Raw genomic sequence first — 18,245 nt, forward strand, 5'->3', positions numbered from 1 at the left:
TATCAGGACATACTTTAGTAAAAATTATCTTAGCCTTCGTCTTTAGTATTCGTCCATTAAATATACACTTCTTTTCAGGCTCATTTAAAAATGATTTCCACAGTTATTTCTTAAATCAGAAGATATTTGGTATCAAGTAAAGATTTTTTGCTACCTTTTTCATAAGCAACAGAATCAAAACCAAAAGTTCTAACTTAAGATCTTTTAGTGCATACAATATGTTGAAATGTTTTGGTTCTCATTTCTGGACAATTTGAATTTGTAAGAGCTCTAATTAAATAAAAAAAAAAATCTAAATTAATACTTAAAACAGAATATAAAATATCAATTTAAATGTTCTCATTACATTATTAGAAGATTCTGTTATAACGGAGGAACTTCAATTTAATAGGTATAAGGAAATTTATGCATTCTTAAAGAAAAATCTTTATTAATTTTGTTTTATATAAATTAATTTAAATACATATATTAATTCAAATTACAAAAAAGCAAATATTCGAGGGAATATTCCTTCATTACATTTTTCCAAGAGACTTCTTATAAAGCAACTCTAGATTTTATGAAAGTTTTTAAGAACCTAAGTTGGGCATGGTTTTTCAAGGTTATTGTATTAGAGATAATCTCAAATTATTTTTTTTTATATAAATTATTCAAATAAATAATAATAAAATCGAAATATAAAAAAACAATTTAAATATTGAAAAAAACTTTTTAATTAAATTTTTCTTTGACTTATAACAGAGTGTTTAAAAATCTGAGTTAAGTATGATTTTTTAACATTATTATAAAAATGAAAATTTTAAACAGTTTGTTATATAAATTAAACTAAATAAATACTAAAATCAGAATATCAAAATTAATTTATATACTGAAGAAGAACTATCTCATTATGTATACCATATTTAAAAGATTTATAACAGATTGCTACAAATTTGATAAGTGTTTAGGCATGATTCCTTTATAGTGTTGTTTGAAGAAAAATTTTTATTTAATTTATTAATATAAATTATTTTAAAAATATATTAAAATTTATATATAAAATTCAATCTTCTCTCAAATCATATTGTTCTTAAAGACTTAATACAGAGCAACTTTATATTGTATAGTTGTTTGCAAAAAATTAATTGAACATAATTATGGATTAATGACAATAAAAATTTTTAATAAAGAATTATTTAAATAAATATTGAAATCAAAATAAAAAATTAATTTAAAAAATAATGTAGAACTCTGTCATAACGTGGTCCTAATATCGCGCAACTATATATTTTATCTGCGTTCCATATTATTTCTTAAAGGATTCGTATTAGGAAATATCGTAATATATAATTCCAATTCCTGATGTATATATAATTTTATTTATATAATTCTTTAAAATCTCTTCTAAAAGAATATTTTTGTCGCACAATATAAATCCCAATTAAATTATCTCCCAGAAATTATCTTGCAATATTGTTGCAAGATAAATATAATATTGAGATAAAAAAAATAGAAACTGGGCTTTCTTCCTTGTGACTTTGTGAATTTATTTTATTGTCATATATATATGTTATACATGTGTTGTATATATTATATATATATAAATATATATATACGCCTGTGTTTGTGAGTGTATATGTATTAAATAATTTTTTGTATATATTATATTATAATGGTAATAATATATATTATTATTCTGAGACGATATTGTTACTACCTTATTATTAACAGTATCTAATTTACCCTAAGTGTCTAATCCCTGTCTCTTACAACATAGTACAATAGATTACAACAGATTAATTCATTATAAGAGTACTATCAACGATCTTCAAGATCTTTTCTTTTTTTTATGTTTTTATTATACAAAAATTATTTAAATTTATGTTTTTATAAATTTTTTAGTTGTATTTAAAATTTTTTTTGTTATGTGTATTTTTTCATCTTATTTTTAAAATTTACGGCCTACAATTTTGTATTCGTAGCGATTGCGGAGTTGTAACTTTATTTTTGTGACACTTCACTGTGTTACGATAATTTTCAACCTAAAATATAACTTTTTATTTTCTTCGACTTGAAATGTTTTCTTCTTTAATGTTTGGAACTCCCATCTTAAATTCAGTACCTTTATGACTCCACAACCTACGCTAGTCAAGTTAAATGTTTTAGAATTTCCTGTCTTTGGCATAAATGATAATTATGTATACTTTTATGTTTGCGTGTGTTTGTGCTCGTATCTATGCAAGTATGATTGTATATAGGTATATAATTGAACCTACAAAAAATTTTTTTTAATATAATTTAATTTTGTTCTACCAATATTTCCTTTGCGATCAACAGTTCAGTACACAATTTTATCAATGCTTTTAAGAATTACTGCATTTACCATATATCTAAATTATTAAATATTTAGGGTTTATATAGGGTTATCCAGTTTGTACTTCCTAAAATAAATGTAAATAAAACACACTTGTAACTAAGATTACAATCAAACTTTTATTTCAATATATTGTTTTGACCTCGTCGTTAGGTCTAAAATACAACATAGTTTCTTTTCAATTTATTAAAACTGTTGTCTTGAAATCACTCAACAGCCGGTATTGCGGTCAAAAGAATCTTATTGCCAAAGTTCACTTTTAATTACATAAAACCTTTTTTAGCATTATGAACAAAAACCAGAAAAACCAGCTGACAGATTGTCCATATGGAATCAATTTCTTCTCTAAATTGTTAAAGCTAGACAGTCACAAAGAATATGCTTAGTAGTTTCTTCATCCTCGAGGCATAAACTACATTCTGAATTAGCAGATAATCGTATTTTATGAAGTTGATATTTTAGACCATAATACTCTCTAATAAAACCTGTTATCAACTTTAAATTACCTTTTGAGAACTTAAGAATGTTTTTGTGGGAGTACGGTTTTGTCAGTGCTTTGCTTCATTTAAGTCCTGGGAAATTTTCTCAGTACACCAGCCGCTAACGATTCTCCCTCTCTTTGATTATTTGTTTTGTACTGGCACAGTTTAACCCACAAAAGTGTTCAGAGCCTATAAAAGCAATTTATCATGTGTCATCAAATTGTGCATTTTCCAAAACTCCCCTGTGATCGGGACCCAATAAAGACTTAGCTTATTTCAAGTTACAAGTAACTGTAGTAGCTCGTAACACTCGAGTACCTGCTTCAATTTGAAACAACATAGTTAAAATATTCTCCGCAAGATATCTAACAGTACTTCTTTTTAAGGTAATTTTCGATGTTATCGTCATATAGCTGGCAATAGCATTGCTATAATTTAACAATTATTTCCTTTCAAAGTGTCAAGAGTTTTAAAACTCTTCATTGTATATTTTCACAGAAAATGTCTAGCGTTGACAAATCATCTTCATGATATTGGTGGTCACTTTACATCTCAAAAACGTGAAATTACATGTCTGGAAAATTTTTGGCGCAACAAACCCAAAACAGGGTGCATTTTACGAATTGTGATTCAGTTAAACTGAAACCACATGTCTTCCATATTTATATGTTTCATATTATACCAACAAAAATATGTTAATTGTGTGATTGTAGCTTATAGAATCGACAGCTTGAGCCACATCTTCTTCATTTTCAAAAAGCTTATTACTCCTTAAGACCCGAGACTCCTGTCACGTAGGAGCGTGCGGTGACTTCCGTCAATTATTTGTGGATTTTCACAGAATATGACAATTTCGTTTGTTAAAGTATTCATCAAATAAAAACCTGACCCTATCACTGAAAACATTTCCATGCAAAATGTACCTACTATAGATTCACGTTTTTGTAGTAAGGTTTAAGAATGTTAAAACGTTCAGCGGTTATTAAACGATCCATATTTCAATATGGCAAACTTTAAAGTAAACATATGATGCTTTAGAAGCATAGTTCTGTCTGGCATATGCCACTTAAAAACTCTGTATTAATTATTGTTTTTTCAGTTTATTATAATATAAGAAAAAGTTTTATTAATATATTATAGGTATAAAATACTTAAAACGGTTTATATCTTCTACCAGCCGAAATATTAAATGATTATTGCGCATCCAATCTGCAGTTTAATTGAGCGTGAAATATTTATTCAAAAATTTATTTCAATCATTTAAACATTTAATTGTTAATTAGTGTTTGAATACATTTTTATTAATAAATTTATTTAAAAATAAACTGCAGTGCATCGCTGTCGAAATGCATTTGAATTTTAAATGGAATAATAAATAAAAAAAATCTATTAACTTTGATGTCGGCAAATACTCTCAAGTTATAAAATTCATTTCATTTGCAATGAAAAATTTTCAATTGAAATAATTATTAAACTTGTTCTATTATATTTTTTTTTATTAGAAAATTTATTAATTTTAATTACTTAAATTGGAAAATATTTTAAACATTTCAAATTTCAATTGCATCTTCAATTTGTAAATTGTAATGGAATTTGTATTAAAAAAAAATATTTTAAATGTATTTTAATTAGTTGCACATAAGTACTTAACTAAATAACAGAAACATTTTTGATAATATTAGAAATCATCATAATTATAATAATAATAAAATTAATTATTTTACCAGAAATGTTTAAAACTGCAAGAAATATCATTTACTTTAAGTCAACGATTTATTTAATTTAGGTTAGGCTAGGTTATGCTGGAGGAAGAAAAACCATTAAGTAAACCATTAAGGTCCATTGCAATACCAGATCAGAGTCTGAGGTATGTGTTCTAGTCCTGTAAATCTGACAGCCCCAAGTATTTTTGTCGAGTTCTCGAAAGAGCCGGGCAGTTACACAGCAGATGCTTCCTTTGCATCAGGCTCGCTGCATTTAATACAGGTCCTTTAATGCGACCAGACAGTGACCTGTCAATACACCAATTAATGTTCCACAGTTCCTTTGGCTAGATGATATATAATTTAATTTGATTTAATTAAACTTTTTAGCTTTTTAAAAATAATATATAGTATTTATATGACAATTTTATCTTACATTAGGCTTTAAATATCTAAACATCAGGTTCCCTAAGTTTGGTTCTATCTTTTTCTTCTTTGTCATTGTTGTCCGGTGTAAACCTTGATTTTCGTAGCGACCTGTCTTCATTTTATTTAATCGGCTTAAAAAGGATTCCAGGATTAAAAAGGCTTCCAACAAGTTGCTTCCAGGATTCTAGCAACTTTATAAATATTATTTTTCTGTTATGCCATCTCTTTCTTAGTTTGAATTACTCTCTGGTCCTATTCTCACAACACAAGTGGTATCTATTAAAATCTAAAAATGGTTTGATAAATTTTATAATATAAATCGAAGACTTATTACGATTTCATCGTAAACATATCTTCCTTTATTCTGATAGGGTCATTTAATTGTTCTTTCAAGGACTATGGGGCTTAAGACATTTGAAACCATTATAGTGTGAATGTGTGTGTTAATCAGTATGTGTTAATTAAAAAAAGTTTATTTTTAATGGGAATTTTACCTTTTTGTATAACTCTTTTCCTAAGTAAAAATTAAATAAATGCGCTTTCATTGCATATATTCATTATCATCCATTTATAATGATTGATAGTCATATTGCAGTCTGTAATGAAAAGTACATGTTATGTTAGGTATGCTAGGCTTTCACTAACGGTGGTTATATTTTACAAATACATAGTTTCGAATTGTAGATTCATCTGTTCTAAGGAGCAATAGTTCCTATTCTATACTTTAGATGTTGTGTTTATCGCTCTTTTGTCTTGATGTATAGTATATAATATGTACGAGTATTTCGGCATACAAGGTCTGTGTTTAAAATCCAGTAAAGGATGAAAACTCTTTTTAATATAGGTTTAATTATATAAATATAATTCTAGATACATATATATATCTAGAATTAGAATGTCATATAAATGAAATAACTTTTTTTTTTATTAATCGATTTAAATTTCAAATGTGATCGTGTCAGTAAACTTTTAAATGTTTTGATCTAAATTTTTAATAAGTGCACCCATAAAAAACTTTAGCTAGAGTATTTTCGAACAACCTCCAGTAGAGTTTTGCTTTCTAATTTGATTTCTTTTATATTTGCTCGAAAATTTTTGAATATCGTATAGTGCTCGAGGATTATCTTTTGTGTGTACATATATCTTATATGTACATATAATACCAAATCAAAATAAAATAAAATACAAAACGGATATATTGTTAGAATTAGTTAATTCATACTCCTTCCATTAACTTCAAAGTTTTTAAACATTTGAGGATTTCGAATCAAATGTTTTCATACTCGAATTGCTAGGAAATCGTAATACTTGAATAGTTTGCAGCACTTTTGCATAAGCATCAGTCCTCATCCACAATAGTTCTGAATTAATAACCATAAAGGGAAAGTGAGACTATTGAATCACTTAGAATTGGTATGGAAAATATCTGACCTTATTTTTTAAAGCTTTTAAAATGTTTCTTCTGAATATTTGGTACGCATTGCATTCATCAATCTCGAAACTAACTTTACTAATATAACTTGTGCACTTTCTGATGTCATCTTTGTATTATTTGAATGCAAATGATCTCATTTATCATTTGACATGATAATAAAAATGTCTTAAATAATACAATCAACTATTCAACTTTTTTGACAACTATTCAAAGCACATTATTGGTCATTATTAATAATATATGATATAATATATTGACATATATATAATATATTATTACATACAAACATTATATATAAATGATTTAAAAATACTCTTTTTATATTCAAATTATAGAATTAGTCAAAAAGTATAAAATAGTGAAAATTATTTACTTAAGGTGTAATTTATGACACCGAAATACTAATGGGAATCAAGGTTACATTATGACGTCAAAATGTGAAGCTATAAATATATTTATAATAAATACACGCACAGACTACTCATCGAAAAGACATCTCATCTCAGACCGTACAGTCGGTGGTGTAACTACGTACACAAGATACAATATTTCTAATGTACTATAAATATAGAGATGGGTGAATATGTTCACTTGAATAAAAGTTCAATGCAGCATTTCCTGCATTGCTTGCCAAGGAACTAGTTTTTTGCTTAAGTTAAATACTTAATTTTTTATCTTAAAGAGTTTAGAATTGAAATTGTAATAAAAGACATTTAATTAAAAAAAACTGAAATTGATATAAATAAAGAAACTGAAGACGTGCCAATGATTGACTCGTATAATTATTGCAGTTCATTTACATTGAAGCAACCGCAACGAGTGGTTTCTCAGTAATCAACACGAGTACCAACTATAATTATAACATTTTAATAATTACAAATTTACTTCTGCATGACGTACACATAATTATTTTGCGCTTCTCTAGTGCTCTAGTGCTACAGCTGGACCACATATTATTCGTGTAGACGCTGTAGTAAATAAAAGAATCCAACAAACCAACTTAAAAAAATTCTGTGGAAAGTTCGTGATTATTATGTGATCATTAGCACCAAGACCACATTTTGTTGTTTAGTAACTAAATTTTTTAATTTCAAATAAAAAAAATTCTTTTCTTCATCTTAGTAAACAAATCTATGGCAAGATTTTTAAATTGGCAAAAAGATTTTTTCTTAACCAGTGGCGTCCCTAAAATGATACTAAAAGTCTTATGGTTTTGTTAAGTTTATAAGATTGGCTTCTGTTACCTTGTTATCGACTTCTTTGATTGTTTTATTAAGAAGTATTTTAGAAGTTTGTGTAATAATATACATAAAGCACTCAAGTCAAAATGGAGCTCAGGCCTGCTGGCATTTTACGCTTTGTCGAAATTGACAGGGAACCAAGACCAATAAACCATATCGGACAAGCTCAGAAGTAACATCAGTTTCGAGTATAACTGGTAGTGAGTGAGTTTCAGTTGCGATACACAATCGAAATTGTAAACCTTGTACCATGTCCTGTCTAATAGAGATTGTCTCCTCTATTTGTCAGTCTCCGCTATTGGTCAGTCTCCTCTATGGTAACTGTGGTTTCCACTAAAGTGTGACTTTAGTGACAGTATTTATTTACTTTCAGTCGATGTGGAGTTGCATTTTCCAACCAGATGTTGTGTCATATAAAACAACAGAGATGTTAGTTAGGTTTCGCTCTCCCAGGTTTTATTCAGTTTTTCTGGAGCATCAAGGTTTTTTTTTCGAGTAACCATTTCGCTTCCTCATTATTGGTAAGAACAATCTTATTCATCTTCTAAGACAAACTATACGTTACTAGCAAAGTAACTTTTATAAAGTAAAGCAAAACTATTAAAGCTGCTCCAACTATTAAAAATCTAAGGCTCTGTTTTGAGTAATCGTTTTTTTCCTTATCACTTGTAAGAACAGACTTGTTGCTCCATGTAACACTTAAAACAAAGTAAAACCATTCAAGTTGCACTGGTCATCAAAAGCGCAGGACTTTGCTTTAAGTAATCGTTTGGTAAAAATCTTACTAAAAATCTTACTAAAAATCTTACTCAAATTTAGCCAGTGTAGACTGAGGGTAATAATATTAATTATATTAATGTATAATAACAAACCTTTAGAATAAACATAAGTTTGGATAATCTGCTTATCTTGTACATGTTAATGATGTATAAATTTTTGAAAATCTGACGTGGAGCATAAGTTAGAAAACACTGCTGTCATATATGTGCTATATATTTTTCTAATTAAAAATATTATATGCAATTTATTTTTACTGTAGGATTATTTTTTAATACTCTCACACACTTCAATTATTATTATCAAAAAGTGTATAAAACGAAAATATTTATATGATGTTTCAGAGATCCTGAAAAGTTTATATATTACTTATCTCTTCAATAAAACAAATTGAATTAGTTATGTTGTTGTGCTTGTATCGATCACATTTTAAACTAGATCCATAAAATTTGGTGCGTGGTCCTCTACACAAGTTAGATATAGCTACGAGTAGTATAATTTCGCCAATCTATATAGTCCTTTTTACGTAAATCATTAGATGATTATATATATTTGACATTTATTTTTTAAATTATTTATAATAGAGTTAGCATTTTTGTGATGGGTTTTGTAACTTTTGATGAGAAGCTGCATTTATATTTTATATTTTATTAAAATGAATTTATCACATATTGTTATGTGTTCATGTTTTCTAAATATATATATGAAAACCTAGTTTGCATTGTTGTTGTATGAAGCACAAATAAACTACACAAGCACTTTTATAAATAAAATTTTTATTTATTATCTTACCTAACACAAGTCGGATTTATTATATTAATTTTTTTTTATTATTATTTTAATTTTTTTTATTATTATTTTAATTTTTTTTTATTATTATTTTAATTTCGTTTTTAATATTATTTTTACCTTTTTTAGTATTATTTTAATTTTGTTTTTAATATTATTTTAATATATTTTTTGAAATAATATTAAAATTAATAATTTAATAATTTAATTTAATAATATGAAAATAGTATTATTTTAAATTTTTCAGTATTATTTTAATTTTTTTTACTATTATTATAATATTTTTTGTTTATTATTATATTATTTTTTTTTATTATTATATTATTTTTTTGTTTTTTGCATTAATACACTATTTTTTTTTTTTTGTTATTTAATTTTATTTTAATATTTTTATTATATTAATGTCTTTAATCATTACTACAGTTATATATAAAGTGCGATTATAAACTGATTTTGATTTAAACTAATTTTTTTGAAGAAATATATAATAATATTTGCAAGTACCCTTTTTTGTTTAATATATCAAATTTATAATAGGAATAGCACTATATTGCAGAGAGACTTCTTCAGCTGTGGTTATATATTCTACATCTTATTGAAATGAATATATTATCAAACGCTCAATTTTATTTAAGAACATTTTTTCTTTATATTCGTTTTAGTTCGAATTATTGCTGTATAAAGCATAAATGAGCTATAAAAGCATTTTTTTTAATATAAAGTTTATAATTTGTTTTTTTTTTGTTATAACAACATTTTTTTGTTTTTATATTTTATATCAATACTTTCTTAATATTTTTAATTTTTTACTGTATTTATATTTTTGTTTTAATGTATTTATTTAATATATTTATTTAATATATATAATATAATTAAAGGAATTATTTTTTCTTTGTTTGTTTATACCTCTGGGCAGCAAAAGACAATTATACCTCTGGCATACACAATAATAAGTTTTATTTCTGAGAGTTCATTGCTCCAAATACATATCTAAGTGTGTATATATATCTCTCTCTTATCCTCATCTTCCAGTGAAGTATAGAGTCTCCAGTGATATATATATATTTATATACATGCTCAAAAGCTGATATTTGTAATTCCTACAATAACAAAAATAAAACACTATAAATTCTTTTTATATCTGCTTTAAATTTTGAATCGCTTTAAGGACTTCATGAAATCATTTTTTGTTATTCAAGAATTCGTAAAATAATAATCTTAATTATTCGTATAAATTTACTAGATATTGTGTTACTTGGAATGCCACTCACAAACGTTTGTTGCTTCTGATACACATATGAACAGAGTGATTAAGAAGTGAATAGCAAACGAATAAATGAATTTGATGCGATTACAGGCTAATATTTGCAATGAAAAGGAAAAGCAATTGTTGTTTGTGATTGTATTCCCCTAATTGGTTTCATTTTACATTTTATGACATGCAAAACCAATCGTGTGCGTTACACATATAAACGTAATGTAAATAGTAAGCAAGCGAATCTTTTTCAAATGAGTGAATACTTGAATTTCAAACTACTCCAATATTTTCAACGCTAGTAGTAATTGTTTACTTTTTGCATTTTTCTTTGTGGCATTTTACTATTATTTCTTTATTCGTGCCGTCTATTTATTAAATATAAAAAAATAAAAACGAATTAATTTCGAATTAATGAATATGGCAAAAAAGCGATTTTTATGAGTGTATAAAAATTTAAATTTTAATATTTTTAAATTGAAATAATTAAGTAATTTAATCAAAATAAAATTTATGTTAGAAGTATATTTTTTATATTCATTTAAACTTAATATATTTTTAAAAATTATAAATGATCAAAATCCTAACATTTTATTTATAAAATTAAATACGCGACTCTGTCGCCTTGTGATAAAAATTTATAAATTTTTTTATAATTTGCCACCTGAAAATGTAAACATTTTATTATTAGTATATTTTGTGCTACTGAAATTTATTAAACCTAAAGGATAGTATGCGTGAAAGTTGTATTTAAATAGACATGCCCATGGCGAGATCAATATTCAAGGTGTTTCTAAATGTATAATTTTTGTAAGGTACAATTTTTTTTTTTTTATTGTAGATTTGAAATTTTTGGAATTAAAATTTATTTACATTTATTTCTTTTGTTTACATACAGACAAATGTATAGCTATAGCTGAATTATATATATGTATATAGTTTTTAATAATTACACTTTGATTTTAAAGGAAGTAGTGATTCCTTGCATGTAAACGTAATATGTAATATTAGTTTTGTTAAGTAATTTTCGGCATGGTTTTAAAAAAAATTTAAACGTTATGTTAGAAAGAAATATTTTAATGTTTAAAGTATTTCCATTAGAAACCTTAAGCTTTCACACAGCATACAAATTCTCACCTTAAGAGAGTATTAAGTTTAATAGTCATTCGAAGACCTCTTCAAAACTACTGCACCTTACTCGTTTAGTGGATTGCTTATCCATCGAAACAAATGGTAACCTTGTAACGTAACGTCTGGTATATGTGATATTGTCTTCAAAGTTGTCTCTCTCTCTATTAAATGGAGTGCAATTACCTCAGTGTTTTTTGATCTAATATAGAGAATATATATTTTTAATAGGCTGATTGAGTTATAAATTTGTACTTCTTTAAAAAATTATCTTATTTTTTATATGATCACAAGTGACTCGGGATAGCTTGTTTGAAGTGATAATTTAAACACAGATAATATTCATTATATTTTATTTTCAAAACTGTTTCATATTATGACTTTAGTCATTCCAAAAGACTTAAGGTGGTAATTAAGGTGGTTGTGCTAATACATGGACAAAAATAGAGCAGACTTAAATATCGACGAATAAAATATTATTATTTTTTTATTAAAGAGTAGACGTGAAAATTGCCCAACAGCCGGTACTGCGGCCAGAAGAGACCTATTGTACCAGTTTCACTATTGATTAAACAAAGCCCCTTAAAGCTTTGTGAATAATGTCTAGAACTAAATCTAGAGAAGAGTTCTTAATCTGTTCTGGTGACAGAAATTCTTTATAAAACAATTTTCTTCTGTGCGTTATTAAAGCTGGACAGTCACAAAGAATGTGCATGGTACTCTTCGAGGCATAATCTGCATTCCGAGTTAGCAGATAATTGTAGTTTATGAAGGTGATATTTCAGACCATAATGACCTGTAATGAAACCCGTTATCAACCTTAAATTACATTTTGAGAATTTAAGAATTTCTTTGTAGGAGTACAGTGTTCATATTAGTACGAATAAAATAACACTGTTCCATAAATTATCTAAATATATGGAACATATATATAGGTTTTCTTTGAAATACTTTTTTTTTTGTATTATAATCTTATTATAATACAAGTTACAATGTAAATATAAAATTTGCAATAATTTGATAGTAAAGTATTGTAACAGGAGACAGCTACAAAGAAAGCGACAACACTTCCTACAACAACAACATTTTTCAAGTAATAAATCTCAAATGCGTTGACTCTGAAATTGAAAAATTACTATAACAACAATAAACAAACATATACAGCAAAAACTTTGAAAAGTATCTAGTATCTAGTATCTGTAGCGAAGCTGAATCACTTCATCATTGTGTTCGGTCATACCGCAAAATTTCAGCCACAGATATTGAACACAAATTAGTGCCAAATAGAAGCAAGTCAACAACAGTTTTCGGTTTTCATTGGAGTGTGCTATCCACAAAATGTGTTGCTGCTCTTGCTGAGATGTTGTGATTGTTGTTGCTGTTGTTGCTTATGTTGATTGTGATGGTGTTGCTGATACTAAGCCATATGACAATATGTATGCCATATAATAACTGCATATGTGCGGGCAATATGACTGACGTTGGCATTAGCCTGAGCGCCAACGGCCAATAATACCGCAGTTCACAGTAAAACTTGCTGTCATATAAATATTTTTATATTGCCAAAAATAACTTGTATCTTTTCTTGCCTCGCACTATGTGTATGTGATCATAAAAATCTTTTAATTCAAAAACAATTTTCAAAATTGTGCCAATAAATATGAAAGATAGCCTTTTAAGATTGTTCAATTACCTGAATGTAATCTAAACGATAGACTCTTTGACATTTTTCCTGCTGGTTATTCATTACTAAATTTTAACAAGGTTAAAAAAATAATGCTCTACTAATTTGTACATTCTTTACACAAAAAGTGTCAAGATTTTTGTAATGCATTGTAGGAAATGTAGTAGATCGCTTAAAGTATATATATTCTTGATCAGCCCGACAAATTCATTTATTCCTGCCCATTGGTCCGGCAGTCAGTGCCAATTAGTCGTTAAGTTTTGGAGCTGTTCAAATGAAACTTTGCACACATATATATCCGGAATTGGAACTTGATCAATAGCGGGATCAGTATATCCATTAGCTGTCATATAATATAAACGGAACCCATCACGGAAAAAACATATATATTTTCTCTGACAGTAAATCAGCACTCCTAGCACCATGCTCTCCTCGAGTGACCTCAAAACTAGTGTGGGAATGCCTTCAACTTCTCAAAGGAATGGAGTTACTTACAGAAAGCAGATAAACTAGCTAGAAAAGGGGAGGCCTGAGATCTTATTGGGCTACAACCATTCTGTGGTATTTCATGGAGCTTTTTCAAAATAAAAAATAACGAATGGTTGGAAAGAGCAGCTCAGACTGATTGGGATAATACAATTGCCTGCAGACAAGCTTAAAAATTCATGCGGAATCGATCAAAAGCCAGAATAAGGGAGCTTCAAATGCTGAACAGAAATGGCATCCGACTTGTCGCATATATATATATGATTCAGACTTTTATATGGAAGGAGTACCTCAAAATTCTGTGTAAGGAGTATGTAAATTTATGTTAATATATATTTTCTTATAATTTACGGAACGTCTAAATTTTATTAATGATCAAGTATGGGGACCATATACTTTTATTCTGTTTTTGGCAAAATATATTAGAAATATTATTTCTTTTGGTAAAATAGTTAATTACAATTTATTTAGATTATCTGCTACAGAAAGCTCATGGCATAATAGTCTATTGTTAATACAACAGTTCATATGGCTTATTAAGCATTGAAAAAGCTACGAATCCTTAGATGCGATCTCATAAGTGAATGCTTAACATCACTAATAGTTAGTAGTAAAAGCATTAGAAGGCAAGATTTAATGTATGTACTTGTTGGCAGATTAGTTTAAGAAGTAATAAAGAGAATTCGCTCTAAAAGACTCGCTTGATACTTCTTGTTGGGTATAATCCATCAGTAAGCTTATGGATGAAAAAATTACGATAGATAAATAATATTTACTTGCTTTCGTGGTTGCCTGTGGTTACTTACCCAATTACTGTAATCCTGTTCTCCTTGTGAAGCATAGGACCTATACATTACACATAGGATATAGGTTGACTGTGATAATGAAGGTCAACTGAACAAATCATTTAAATGTTACTACCAACTATGGTTAATGAATCCTTGGTGTACCTAGGTATTAACACCGCTTGCAGAAAGAGACTTAGAAGCTTTATATTATTGTATCATGTTCATTGACTCAATTCGATCCTTGTACTCCGGTGGTTTACTGAATATCAGAACAGACTTTAAACTCAAGTATGGTATGTCAATGTTTAAAATATTTCAATAAATAAGTAACTCACCCAAAAATTTTATTTTAATTTTAATTTATTTTAATTTTTAATTTCAGTGATAATTATTATTATTATTATTATTAAATCATCAATGCTAATTATTTATATTATAATTATTATTGTGATAATTTATTGAATAATCTATTTCTTTTTTGGAAATTTAAATCTTTTTGAAAGGTTTTGACTCAATTTATTTTTTACTTAATTACTCATATTACTACTACTTAGTTATTTAACAGCGTTAATTTAAAATTCTTATTTTTTTTGTAGATAGCTAATACTATAAATAGCAGTATTATCAGACATCAAGTGTATTATTTTTAATATAGGTTATCAAAGACCATTTTAATGCAATGTTGCAACAATTTTAATTATTCCTTAAATAGCAATATATCTAAATATTTATATACAGATATATTTACAGATGTATATATATCTATACACAGATATAATGATTTATCTGTATAGATATTTGTAAGGATACATTCAAATATTTATTTATAGATATTTATATATCTATATATTTATAATGATATTACTATATATTTGTAAGGATATGTATAAATAAGGTTATATCTATATATAAATAGAGATATATTTACATATAAATATATAGATATAGACATATATATAAACATATATATATACATATATATATACATATGTATGCATATATAGATCTATGCATTTATATATTTATTTAATTGATTCTCTATTGATACTCTCTGGAAGATGGAATCACTTCCATCTACTTTACAAACTTAATATATCAATTTTTGATGTAGCGTAAATCGAGAACAGAGAAGTGAATCATTGACAGATAAATCTCTCTTCACCTTAATCCACTTTTAGTCGGTTGAAAACTGAAATAAGTAAATATTGTGTCTATCGTTTTTATTGCTTCGCTCTGTGTATTAAATTGAAAGATTAAATTATCTTTTCTCTATTTTCCTCAACTGCAGATCAACATTTTGTCATATTTCATTTTTAATGCTGTCAGCATCTGCGTATCTTATGCTGCACTATCGTGTAAGATCTAAAGAAGCACGCGTCCCGTTCTATGCGTAGTCATTGACAAATTAGTTAGTTGACATTTGTTTGTTGCCGGTGTTGGATTTTTTTCGAGTTAGTATTATTTTATTAAGATAAATTTGTGTTTGTTTTTGTTTTTCAAGCAATAATTTAATTGTCTTAACAGATCTTGAGATTTCGCTACATAAGTTAATACTGTGGTGTTCGTTGAACTCCAATGACTTTAATTGACTTTTGCATGTTGTCACATACGTAACATTAATATTAAAATTTAAACTTAAACATCGAATTAGTGAAGTAATAATAATATTATTGAAATAAGAAAAAAAATAACAGTCCATTTTAATAATGGATAGAACTATGTATGGTAAGATAGATCCTGGTGCGCGGCAGCCATATCGTACAGTTCGCTCGAAAGGAATACAACCTGGTTGTAAGTATAAGAAATTAATTTTAATCAATGCATTTTTTAAATTCGTATTTATTAGAATTAAATTAGTTTATATAACATTAAATAATAAAGTTAATAAATAAAATAAATATATATTTTACGAGTTGTAAGCCTGGCACTTGCATTTCCAACAAATTATATAGGGACTATATACGGATTATATACGGTAGCAATACCCGAAACAGCTTTGTATGGTCAGCCAAATTTCAATAAATTAACTAAATTTTTGTTCTTGTCTTTTCTTTGCTATTCGAATCAATCTAATTTTTAAGTAGTTTCTTTTCGTCATATAGACGCGTCACTCTCGGTTGGAAAAAATTAACATTAAATAAATACTTATTAATTCCATTTCACTCTTCACAATTATGTTAATGAAAGAAAAAAGAGAAGCAAAGTCGACCGAATAATTACTTGGAAGAGGATTATTCGCAGGAAGATGAGCAAAACTAAAATACTGGATTCACACTAGAGTTTTGTTGGTAAATGACAATTGACAGCTAAAATTACAAACATGACAGCTAAAATTACAAACAAAACTCTCGTGTGAATCCAGTATTATGGCAACTTCGTGCTTTAACATGTGATGGAAATAACAAAAATTGCTTTTGAAAATATCACTGATAATAATAATATGCAATCTGCTCTCAATTTGCTGGATTTTTCTTGACTATTGATTTAATTATTATTTTTATAACTACATTGACAGAATACAAAAAATATTGAGGATAACGTAAGTTTGGGATCCGCTGTGATATCATTAGAGAATTTAATCTTTAGTAAACAATTGGATTTGTATTAGCTGTATTAGGGCGACAGTACTGAGCTCTGTTAATTCTTTAAAGTGAAATATTCTAAGGAACTGTTGTTTTGTTTAGAGACAACCAAGCAGTGATATAATAGTACAGGGGGCACACAATCGAAACGCCTGTATATATGTATATATATCAAACAACAGATTGACACTATTTCTTGTTAATTGAATATTTCAATTTTTTTATACACAAATACGAAAAATAATTAATTTAAAAAGTATATCGTATAATAATAATTCTGCGTTCATGCCAAATTTTTTTTTTATTCTATAAATTATTTTGTTTTTTTTTAATTAAGGACAATAAATTCCATATATATTTTTTTTAAAGGCACATGTTTCAAAAAAATAGCTTTTTTTCTGTCATTTTTTTTTTATTTTTCTATATCTATTTATACATTAGCCATTCCAATTTTATTTATTCATTTATCGTTTTAATATGTTGATTTCAATAGTTTTGCCAAGCAAATGTTTTAAATGTAGTATAAAGTTATATAGTACAAACAAATGTCTCTAATTTAATTTACTAGTTTTTCTCTGCAAAATATTCAGGTGGTGTATTGAAATTTAAAGAAAATGGAATTTTATTAATAAGCGTGTAAATCTGTCAGTAATAAAAACCATTATGGTATGCTACTTTTAGAATAAATGAAATAAAAAATCCACTAATGAAGATTCCAATTTTTTATCCAATAACACATGTAAAGGAATCTCTAGAAAGCTTTAACATAAAAAAATTATTTTCAATTATTTTAGTAAAAGTTTTAAATAAACCTAGGCTTAGCTACCAACACTCTTACAATAACAAGTCCAAAAACATCATGGAGACGAACACTATATGCCGAGACTTGTGTAACAGGGAAATCGTGAAACGAACTAAAAGAAATTACCAAATTTCATGGGAGATGGAAATGCGTTATTGAAGCCCTATGTTTCTATGGGAGATAAAGAAATAAACAACTTTTCTTTAATAATCCCATGCTATAACATGTTAAAAACATTGTGAAGAAGCGATCCTGTAAATTTTTTATATGTGCTTAATTCTACAAGAAATTTCAGTCTAGCCATGCTCATC

At 26.8% G+C, this 18,245-nt stretch overlaps 1 protein-coding gene across 3 annotated transcripts in view; it reads left to right on the forward strand.

Moving 5' to 3' along the window:
* LOC119687175 (leupaxin) overlaps positions 1–18,245 on the forward strand; it is a 104,676-nt gene that overhangs the window by 13,027 nt on the left and 73,404 nt on the right. For 2 of the 3 annotated variants that reach the window (XM_038101401.1, XM_038101405.1), the window contains exon 1: positions 16,242–16,341. The exons of the other annotated variant lie outside the window; for it this stretch is intronic. In XM_038101401.1, the coding sequence (XP_037957329.1) occupies positions 16,257–16,341 (85 nt within the window). In that variant the 5' untranslated portion in view covers positions 16,242–16,256. Of the gene's footprint in view, positions 1–16,241; positions 16,342–18,245 lie in introns of those variants that run through there. 3 annotated transcript variants of the gene reach the window in all.

The sequence above is a fragment of the Teleopsis dalmanni genome, chromosome X (assembly GCF_002237135.1).
Source record: "Teleopsis dalmanni isolate 2A chromosome X, ASM223713v2, whole genome shotgun sequence".
Classification (NCBI taxonomy): Eukaryota; Metazoa; Arthropoda; class Insecta; order Diptera; family Diopsidae; genus Teleopsis; species Teleopsis dalmanni.